The sequence below is a fragment of the Ursus maritimus genome, unplaced genomic scaffold (assembly GCF_017311325.1).
Source record: "Ursus maritimus isolate PB19 unplaced genomic scaffold, ASM1731132v1 scaffold_6, whole genome shotgun sequence".
Lineage (NCBI taxonomy): Eukaryota > Metazoa > Chordata > Mammalia > Carnivora > Ursidae > Ursus > Ursus maritimus.
Window position 1 is genome coordinate 69,900,310 of NW_024426774.1, and position 11,775 is coordinate 69,912,084.

The 11,775-nt window shown below is 36.3% G+C and overlaps 1 protein-coding gene across 1 annotated transcript in view; it reads right to left on the reverse strand.

Annotated features, from left to right (window-relative positions):
* The window catches only part of MSH2 (mutS homolog 2), a 72,482-nt gene that overhangs the window by 50,492 nt on the left and 10,215 nt on the right, over nt 1-11,775 (reverse strand). The window contains exons 3-6 of the mRNA XM_008700442.2: nt 9,055-9,333; nt 7,998-8,144; nt 6,591-6,740; nt 5,188-5,321 (exon numbers count right to left, since the gene is read on the reverse strand). Of these exons, the coding sequence (XP_008698664.2) occupies nt 5,188-5,321; nt 6,591-6,740; nt 7,998-8,144; nt 9,055-9,333 (710 nt within the window). The remainder of the gene's footprint in view (nt 1-5,187; nt 5,322-6,590; nt 6,741-7,997; nt 8,145-9,054; nt 9,334-11,775) is intronic.

Genomic DNA, 11,775 nt, shown 5'->3' on the forward strand with positions numbered 1-11,775 from the left:
GTGCTCTCTCTAAAATAAATAAAATCTTTAAAAAAAAAGACTGCTACATTAATTGTATTAAATTTTATATAAAAACAGGGGTGCCTGGATGTGAGACATCCAACTCTAAGCATCCAGCTCTTGGTTTTGGCTCAGGTCATGATCTCATGGGTCATGGGATCAAGCCCCACACTGGCTCTGTGCTCAGCGTGGAGCTACTGGAGATTCTCTCTCTCTCTCCTTCTCCCTCTGTCCCTCTCCCCACCACGCGCACTCTCTCTACCTAAAAGAAATAAAATCCTTTAAAAAAATTTTTATATAAAAAAATTCAATTTTAAACTAGAAGGCACTAGGAATACCAAATTCAACATATACAAATTATTTCATCAGCAATTTCATAAGAGTTAACTATTTCATATGCTACCATTTTTCAACGTTCTTTAGAGAATTCTAACTTAAAAATTATCAATTATCTTATGAATCTATGGAAAGACAAAAAACAAAAACCTAGAAAATTAAAAGCAACAGTCCTAATATATGTGCAAACATGAGGACTCTTGGGACAGATCAGAAAATAAGTGAAAAAATAGTAATATTGAACAAAGTTCCTTTTTTTTAAATTCAAGTATTTTTATTTTATATACAAAGAGCTAGCATTAGGGTAGGTATCTTGGACATCTGTAGTAAGGTAGGTCTCTTGGGATGATCCATTCAAGGAAGTTCACTTAATCCAACTTAATGAAGCCCATATCCTTCCCACACTGACAAACACTAGTGGCACATATTGAGGCCCTATTTCTGGATCAGATCATGACAGTTTATGCTGATGAAGCAAGGACGAGAATCCTGGCTGAATTTCTTTTTAAAATACTTTTTTTTTTAAGTAAACTTTACCCCCAACATGGGGCTTGAAGTCATGACCTTGACATCAAGAGTTGCACACTCTACTGACTGAGCCAGCCAGGTGTCCCTGGCCAATTTTTTTTTAGATGACTCCAGGAAAGTGACCCATCTTGCTCTCTTAGAAGCAACGAAGCAAAAAGTGGACAGAGTTCTTATTCTAATTTCTAATCTGTCAGATGAAGTACAAAAAAGAATATCTAGATACTCGCTCCTAAAAGGTAATAACTTACCATTCTCATTGAAGACGAAAGTATTTAAGCCATTGACTAAAAACAAAAAATATTTATAGTCTCAGTGCAAATAGGTTTTAGTGAATGGAAACAGTAGCATGACACTGGATGTCAATGTTAACAAGCCATTCTATGGATATAACTTAAATAAAAGCCAAAATAATATGTTCCATTTCTGGTACTAAAGTCTAATTTGGATCAAATCAAATACCACTGATAGAAGTAATAAATACAGTGCAGCAATTAAGCTCTGTAGTCAGGCCAGTCCGGCTTTAAATCCAGTCTCCACATTACAGCTGATGAATTTGAAATGCTTAGCAAAATGTCAGGCACAAAGTAGATACCAGTCTTATCACCGTCCTCCTTCTAATAGCTTGACAATAATCTAAAAGTAATCCTATTTTCATCATTATTCCTGAAGATATCAACTGGGCTATTGTCCTTCATAAGATGTATCCACCAAACTCAAAGATCTAATCACATCTGCCCCTACCCCTGCTCTAATGAAAACAGAAGACAAAGAATTCTTTGCTCTCCTTAACAGAATTCACCCATAGCAACATAATTTAAAATTAACTTTCAGGGTGTCTGGCTGGCTCAGTCAGTACAGCATGCAACTCTTGATTGCAAGGTCATGAGTTTGAGCCCCATGTTGGCATTAGGTTTACTTAAAAAGCAAAATTAACTCTTCACTTACAGATTCCCACTACTTACTCTTCCGGAAATAGACCCAAAATAATAATGGCAGTAAGAAACAGAAAACATGATTTCACTGTTACCCTGAAGATCAATCCTAAATGCTCAAAGAGGGAGATTTGCCCTGAAGCCCCTGAAAGGTGTAAACTTTGAAGCCGTAGGTATCTCAGCAGGCAGAATTGAGAAAGGGAAATAAAACAAGGAGACTGTCCAAACAAGAACCTGTATGAAGAGTATAACTTTCTCTCCCTACTCTGGAATTTCAGCATTTGGTCTTGAAAACCAAGGGTCTTCTTATTTGCTGGCAAATGAAACATTCTCAGCAAAATAAAGAGGAGAAAATATGTGTTCTCATCTTACGGGTGCAGAAAACCAGATCATATTCTAACTCGTAAAGCTCTCCTCACAAGTGTTGTTTCTAATTAATAAGTCTTGTTAGACTACCAGATGTTGGAAATTATTGCTATGTCCTGTGAAAAAAATCTTTATTTACCCTCTAAAAAAATCTAATTTTGCTATTTTATCTTCTAAGTATTTGTTACTCTGGTAATAGAAAAGTGACATCCCAGTTTCAAAGAGTCCAAATACATACGTGCTCTAGTTGTTAAGCCAGAAGGGGACCACTGACACTTGCTCTGCTCCCACAAGACCAAAGTTAAGAACATAATCAATGACCTGGAGCTTGAGAGTTAAATTACCTAAGTTTTCTTTAAAAAAAAAAAAACCAAAAAGCAAAAAAACCTGGTTGCTCCCAGGGCAGCAGTGGCAATTCACAGAGTACAACAAACGTGTCCCTGGGCCCCTGGGTGACTCAGTAGGTTGAGCATCTGACTTGTAAAACTTTGGCTCTAGTCATGATCTCAGGGTCTTGGGATCAAGCCCCATTGGCTCCCTGCTCAGCAGGGAGTCTGTTTGTCCCTCTCTTTTTGCCCCTCCCCCCATTCGTGCTCACTCTCAGACTCGCTAATAAATAAAATATTCAAGGGGAAAAAAAAAAAAAAAACGTGTCCCTGGAGCTGTACAACGGACAGCCCCTGAGGAAGAGGTCCCAGGGAACTGGGGGACAAGAACTGGAGAATTATCACTGTGTATCCCTCTGTTGTTTGAATTTTGACACATATAAATGTTATTACTTATTCACAGATAATTAAAATTAAAAATTGTAAACTGCTTTGATTACTTGCAAACATCTAATCCTTCCTATTTCCTAAATTACTAAATCCCACTCTTCTTCCCCAACAAACCTGACTTCAGAAAGTCACCTTAGCATCTGAACTTATGCATTGTCAATAAAATACCAACACATCCACAAATCACTAACCTCCTGGGTTATTTTTATTTTAAGACTCTTTAGAATGCACAGGATTAACAATGAGCTTAGTAATTATGTGCAGGGTATATAACAAAACCGACCAACTACTTTATGTTTGCCTGGCAACATCCCAAATACTGAAGAGATCATTATGCTTTTGCGTATCATCAGTATGCAGTAGGTATTCAACAAATTCTTTAATGATGTGACATCATAAGCCATAAAAATAACGAATCTTTTACCAGTTCTGGCAACGTAACTTAATTTGCCAAATGGAAAACATTAGGTACAAATTAGGCCATTAAAAATAGCCTAATTATTAAGAAAGGTAAAATAAAGTACATCTAGTCAATAAAATATTATGTACTTACTAAAAATTAAAAACGCTGAATATGAAGATAAAACAGCAACAGTAAAATGTTTATGATAATATAACATAAGTGGGGAAAAATTGGGGCACCAAACTATAAGGATTTACAACTTTTTTTTTTTTTTTTTTTAAGATTTAGGTATTCATTTAAGAGAGAGAGAGAGCAAGCGTGTGCAGGAGCTGGGGGAGGGACAGAGGGAGAGAATCCTCAAGCAGATTCCTCACTGACCCAGGAAACCAACACCAGAACCGGAAGTGGGGCTCAACCCCACGACCCATGAGATCATGACCTGAGCCAAAACCAAGAATCAGACCCTTAACCAACTGAGCCACCTGGGCTCCCTACAACTATGATTTTTTAAAAAAGGACTAATATAAGAGTGCACCATATAAAATGATTCCATTTACATAAAGTTCATGGAGCAACTGGGTGGCTCAGTTGGCTAAACATCCAACTCCTGGTTTCAGCTCAGGTCATGATCTCAGGGTCCTGAGATCAAGCCCAGTGTCCAGTTCCATGCCTAGTGCAGTCTGCTTGGGACGCTCTCTCCCTTCTCCCTCTGCCCCTTCCCATACCCACATATGCACTCATTCTCTAAAAATCTTAAAAATAAATAAATAAAATAAAAATAAAGTTCAAAAACAGGCAAAACGAATTAACCTATAATGTTACAAGGACAGTAATTACTTTTGAAATGAGATGGGGTAGTAACTAGCAAGAGAAGCCAGGGGAGTTACTAGGGATGCTAGTCACATTGTTTCTTAATTTGACTGCTGTTACACCATGTGTTGCTCACTTTGTGAAAATCCGCCAAGCTGCATACTTAGGATTTGTGCTCTATGGATAGTATACTCCACTGAAAAGTCTTAAAACTCATATCTAAAACAAAAGATAAAGATAAAATATACCCAAATGCTAATCGTATTTGGGTAGCAGGATTATAAAACTTTTTCTTTCATTTTCTCAATTTTAGAGATTTTCTGAAATATATCTTTAGGCTGCCTGAAATCCTTTCTAAAATAACTAAGAGTAAGTGCTTCCTATGTACCAGATCTTCTTCAAAGTACTTTATATATATTAAATCATCTCGTCTTGGGGCACCTGGGTGGCTCAGTCAGTTAGGTATCTGCCTTCGGCTCAGGTCATGATCCCAGAGTCCCAGGATCGAGTCCCACGTCAGGCTCCCTGCTCAGCAAGGAGCCTGCTTCTCCCTCTGCCCCTCACTCCACTCATGCTTTCTCTCTCACTCTCTCTCAAATAAATTAATAAAAATCTTAAAAAAATAAATAAATCATCTAGTCTTCATAACAACCCTACGAAGTAGTTTACTACTGTCATTTTAAAAGGGAAGAAACTACAACACTGAGGTTAAGTAACTCCCCCAAGATGACACAGCTAATAAGTGGTAGAGCCATAATTTGAACCAAGATAGCCAGGCTCCCAAATTCATGGTCTGAAACACTATCCATCCATCCTGATAATAAAATCTTACTTTTTTATACTGAAAAAGACAGTAATTAGTAAACTAAGTTATTCTATCAATCTAAATCATTACTATTCTGTGACCATGTAAGTAGCTCTCTGTGTAGTCCGATGCTAAAATACAGGAGCAAGTTTCCATATTAGAGTAAGCGGCATAATCCTAGAGTAATTAGAAGTTACTCAAAGCTTACAGAAGTGTACATGAGAAATATACCTCTCTTCTATTCTGTTCTTATCCATGAGAGGCTGCTTAATCCACTGGTTAACCAGTCTTTGTCCTTGAGGGGTTTTGCATTTATTCAGCAATGCAGCCAGAGACTGAGAGCCAGTAGTATCTTCAACAGAACCCTAGCAAACAAAAAACAAAATCGGAAGAATGGCATGCTCATTAGTGAAAAACCTTACTGTGCCATAAAAAATAATTAAATAATTTTGGAAATGAGAACACTTAACAGTCTTCAAATATTAAATGAGAAATTTGCACAAAAGTTCCTCTTCCTCAGCTGAGTCACTGTCAGGCTGGGTGTCAGTCTATACTGCAGCACCTGAGTATTCTGAATCCACATAGTCAAAGTGGTAGCTTTCCAGATGCCATCTCATGTTTAACCTAGCACCTCCCACTACCATTCCTTTATGAACTCCAAAGTGTGGTGACCTCACTATAAATACTGCCCCATTTTGGGGCACCTGGGTGGTACAGTCGGTTAAGCACTGCCTTCAGCTCAGGTCATGATCTCAGGGTCCCAGGACTGAGTCCCACGTCGGGCTCCCTCCTCAACGAAGAGTCTGCTCCAGATTCTCTCTCTCTCTCTCTCTCTCCCCCTCTTTTCCCTCCCCTGCTCGTGCTCACGCTCTCACTCTCTCTCAAGTAAATAAATAAAAATCTTAACCAAAAAAAAAAAAAAAATACTGTTCCATTTTGTCATCCTAACTCCTCTCTGGGGAATTGGGACTAATGGCCAGACCAAGTAAACTGCAAATCTTGGATAAGCAAACCAGTGATCATTTGAACATGGCCTGTGAGAGACTCCCAGTTGTGTGAAAGCCTAGCCTGTGTCTCATGGTGTTAGAATGAGTGCATGTGTGTATAAATGCATGATACATATTCATGTGGTGCCATGGCCATATGGTGAAGGTCAATATAACTGGTAGACAGGGCCCATTAGACGAAATGAAACAGTCTTTTTGGTGGCTATTAAAGCGAAACGTGCATAAAGAAATAAAAATGTTTTTCTAAAAAAAACCAAAAAACAAACAAAAAAAAAAACCCTCCTCTTCCTAAAATCAAACTTCCGACCTATTAATCTGTATTTTTTCCAGTGTATTTTTCCCCAAACCAAAATCACTTTGTAATTACTACAGTTTTAGACATAAAACTTCTTAAAATGTAATTTTTTTAAAACTGCTGTTAATATAACAAAATTATTCATAAAGCTAGGACAAATACTATTTATATAGCTTACAAATAGAAAAATACAATAATTTAAAACTGCTTATCTATTCTAAGTATAGTAATATTTCAAAATATTCAAGCTCCTTAATAATATTCTTCAGTATATAACAAAGGAAACATCTTATAACATTCAGTATTTTTAATCCACGTATTTTTCTTTTTACCTGGAAAAGGTTAAGGGCTCTGACTGCTGCAATATCCAATTTCATGTACTGACTGAAGTCAAAAGTAGTCAGTTCAAACTGTCCAAAATTTGAATCATCTGATAAGAGTTCTAAAAACTTGATTACTGCAGACAGTGATGAAGCTGCAACCTAAGATTGAGAATTTAAAAGACTCTATCACTAGAATCCACACAGATAAAAACACTTTTTAGTAACCCTAAAAGCTTCTGCATATTTTCAAAAGGTATGTTTCTAATACCAGTATTACTACTCTTACATACTGGCTTTTGATTATGTCACACACACAAACATTAAAACAATTACTCAGTTTGCAAGAATCAAACTATTATGTGACAATCACCACAAAATCACAATAATCATAATAGTCCCAGTTCATTCTAGTTTGAAATCTACTTTGAGAATTCTAAGTTATAAAGCTTGCTCTGTCTTAGTTAAGTATACCATAATTTTTTTAAGTATACCAAAATTTTTCATTTTACTTCTCAGTGACCCACAAATATCCTGTCAAGAGTTGCCAATATTTTTTTAAATATGTAAAAATACATCTCAAGCCATACCCACCTCAAAGATTTGAACAAAGAAACACATCAACCACTGAAAACCCCATAAAAAAATTAGTTTCCATATTCATTTCTACCACTAAACGTACATAACAAGTACCAATTTTTTAGCCAAACTGTTTAAATTTAGTATTTATTATGTACTACATACTATATTTATTTACACCCTTATTACTTCCTAATCTTCACAACAATCCTTTAAGATTATCATCTAGGGACGCCTGGGTGGCTCAGTGGGTTAAGCACCTGCCTTCGGCTCAGGTCATGATCCCAGGGTCCTAGGATCAAGTCCTACATCGGGCTCCCTGCTCAGCGGGGAGCCTGCTTCTCCCTCTGTCTGCTGTTCCCCCTGCTGGTGCCCTCTCTCTCTCTGACAAATAAATAAAATATATATATTTTTAAAGTGCAGTCTTTAAAAAAAATTATCTACTTAACAAACAATGAAACTGCCTCTCAAAAAGGTGAATTAATTTATTAAAGAACCCACAACTTGTACACTATAATGTTGTGATACATCTTTTTTCCCCTACAACCACTATGCTATCTTATCCACGTAAGTAACAGTAATCAGGTTCTGCCCTGTGAAATCAATAAAACTCTTCTTGCCCCAAGGATATATGTTGAATAAATATAATGTAATTATATTTAAGGTTATTTTCAATTTTTCTAGTCATTTCCTTAAGTTTTTCACAAGCTTCATCACAGTAAAACTAAATTTAATTAATATCAGTGATCCACAGTTTTGACTTTGAGAGAGATGAAACAAGTAGCCTTCTACAAGTCATGATAATAATTGAAGAGTAAATTCGTATTGTAATCCACATACCTGATTCTCCATTTCTGGCAAGACAGCACTATTCACCGGCTCTCCCTTTTTGCCTTTCAACAACCGGTTGAGGTCCTGATAAATATCTTTTGTAAAAAAGTCAGCTCTTTTTCTTTCTGTGATCAGAATTCCTCCTCTCTGAATAACCTATTTTATAAAAAATAATTTAAATTACTTCAAGAAAAGGATTTAAAAAAGAAATGAGAAAAAACTGTACCGCAAGTACAGTAACAACAGTCTAACCAATTATTAACCCATATTAAATTTTTATATAATGTGCAATATCCTGGTAACATATAACATGTATTTTTAAAATCTATAAACTAAGTTTCCAGGGAAATTTGAAATTATGTTCACATAAAGCTTTCAAAAACGAATCTTAATAGTGAAAACTTTTAACAGAATAACTCGTGGAAAGTTGCTTAGATACTATCCATGGTAACAATCTTTCCCAAGCAGTTCGTGTGGCATTTGAGGCCCACAAAAAGAAAAGAACCCTTAGGGGATACAACATCCCTTAAATACCTAAATAAAGCACACACTTACGCGAACAGTACAATCAGAATTTTTTTAAAAGACTCAGTAAAATAAGAGGCTGGAAGTCCCACTTGAACTATCGAAAAATAACCCTGAAGATCTGCATCTTATTTATTTGATAAACCCATGCTAAACACGGTAATAAATTGGAGATTTTTTAATGGATCTAAATCACCTCGCCCCATAACTGTGAAAGCATTCCTTTTAATCAGCTGTGATCCCTTTAAGATGACATTCTGTTACTCTTTTAGGAAGGAAGGAAGGAGAGGGGGAAGTGATCTGAAGTAGAACAAACCTTAAACAAGAAATAGCCAGTTCTAGGTCCTCTTAAAGATTCAAAGTTCCCGTGAAAAATAAACATCAAGACTATCCTGAAAATACAACATTACTATACTATATTTAGATACAAAAAAAAAATGACTTTTGAATTATTTTTTTCTTCAAATAAAACAGTGTCTATCATGTTAATGAGTCTTTCCTCGGCTTAGATTCTCCTCCATGACTAATTTGATTCCCTTACCTGCCTCAGTTTTCCCATGTCTCCAGCAGTCTCTCCTCCTGGTAAAACACATTCCTTTGGTCCAATCTGTATCAGGAGAGCCTCCAAATTGGAGAACTGATCATTATCCGGGAACTCACAAAGTCCTAGCTTCCTCTGTATGGAGTCAACATACCCAACTCCGACCTGTCTTTGGCCATCAACTGTAGACATTTTAACACCCACGACACCAATGGAAGCTGACATATCATTGTTACCAAACAGAATGTCTTCAAACTGAGAAAGATTACCTGGAGAAGCCTTAACAAAAATTAAGAAAAATTTTGAGAACTGTTGAACGTACTTTAAAATTTTACTAGCAAACAGGCATTACCCAACCTTGACCAATTTTATTAACAAAACGTTCTCTTACAAAAAATTGCTTATAACAATATATTCCAATTATTATTACCTCGTTTTCTATAAAGTATCCTCCCTATTTTTCCAATTATTTTCAGAACACTTGGGCATATCTAAAAATAAACTTATCAAAAGAGATTTCCAATTTGAAATCTGGCAGCTGGATTTACACACAATCATTAAGGTGTCCAAAATGATAATCCTAGCAATGGTATGCTTAAATTTCTACATCCGGTGAAAATACCTACCTATTAGTTGCACATACCAGTATTTTCACTAACTACACCACACAGGAGGGCAGTAATCCTAGCTAAAAATACTGACCTTGGAAAGTCAATTCTCTATCAATTTCTCTGTAAAATGCAGAGATTGTTCTACATTAGTGATTTCCAAATAAAGGGTCCTCAGAAGAGCATGGGACTCTTGATCTCAGGATCACAAGTTTGAGCCCCACGCTGGGTATAGAGATTACTTAAAAACTTTTTTAAAAAATTATTTATTGTTATTTTTTTAAGGTAGGCCACATGCCTGACGTGGGGCTTGAACTCACGATCCTGAGGCTCAAGAGTCACATGCTCTACCAACTGAGCCAGACTGGCACCCTTTAAAAAATTTTTTAAAAAATGAAATGGGAGGGGCGCCTGGGTGGCACAGCGGTTGAGCGTCTGCCTTCGGCTCAGGGCGTGATCCCGGCGTTCTGGGATCAAGCCCCACATCAGGTTCCTCCGCTAGGAGCCTGCTTCTTCCTCTCCCACTCCCCCTGCTTGTGTTCCCTCTCTCGCTGGCTATCTCTCTCTGTCAAATGAATAAATAAAATCTTTAAAAAAAAAAAAAATGAAATGGGAAAAGCATTATCTTGCATTCAAATTTTAAAAGCACTGACTCAACTGCAAATGTAAACATCGTACTTTTACATATATATTTTGGATTTGCACAGATTATGAAGCACACCTTTAAAAAACTCAAAAGGGACCAGTAGCTAATAAAATTGGATTCTTGAGGGTCCTTGAAAATTATTAAGACTGGTAATCTGTGAACTAGATGGTATCCAAGGTCGTTTCCTGCTCTGAACATACCACTGAGAACATGGGAAAGAATCAATCATAGAGATCAACTATTTTAAATATCACTAATACTTTATCATAGACTCAATAAGCTAAAAAATGTAAAGATAAATCAATTTTTGCAGTTTTAGATCTGAACTTAAAATGTCAGGATGAAGATACCACCTTAATCTGATAAAGATATATATATTTGAAAAAATTTCCCCCTGACCTAAAAGGTAGATGTTAAGGAGAATTCATCCTGAAGGATTCGGACATGACACAGAGGAGTGAGGTGTGATGGGCTGATAATCATAGTAATCTCTTAAACTGAGGATTCCACATTTTGGTGTTGTTAACTAATTGAGTTCTATGAAGAGACAGAAAAAATCACTTTGTGGTACGGTCATTTTTCTATTAAAATCTTTCAAGAAACAGGCTAAAACTCTAAGTAAAAGCCCCACGGTTCTCAGGAAAACACCAATGAAAATCCCCAGAAAACTATGATGTAGAATGCTATATTCTCCCAGATATTATCTTCAGTAAATGTCTACATTTACAAAGGTGGGCAGGGGGAGGAGGACCCATTATGGAACAAAGATTGAAGATTATATTTGGGGTAGTACCAAGACCAAATGTTTAAGGATTCTATTAAACCTCACAAGAAAAAAATAAGGACTTTCAAGTTGGAAACCATCAAAAAAACCCTTCTAATTTTACTGTTTATGGAGAAACAGATAAAGGAGTAGGTTGGGAAATTTGCCAAGGACACAGACAGAGAAAAGAAAGAATATATGCTGACTACAAGCCCAAAGCACTGTCTCCCTTATCACACAATTATTCCCTTTCAAGAATAAATCTTGCCTCCCCAACAATATTCTAACCATTAATTTATTCCAGTATTTATTGAGAACCTACTCTGCAGGCACTGCATTTGAACAACCAAAAACAGGCCCTTACAGACGAACAATGAAGACAGTCATTATATAAAACAAAATAGCACTACTATCTCCATGAAGGCATAAAACATGCATGTCAATAATCCTTTCTAGGGACACCAAGGAATACAATCACCATTAAACAAAGTCCCTGACTTATAAAAAATTATACATTTAATGGAAGAGACAAGCACATACAAAAATACAACACATTACAAATGTGTACAAATGAGAGGTGCCTGGCTGGCACATGACTCAATCTTGAGATTATAAGTTCAAGCCCCATGTTGGGTGCAGAGATTACTTCAAATAAATAATAAGAAAGGAAGAAAAGAAAGAAAAGAGAAAAAAGAAAAGAAAGA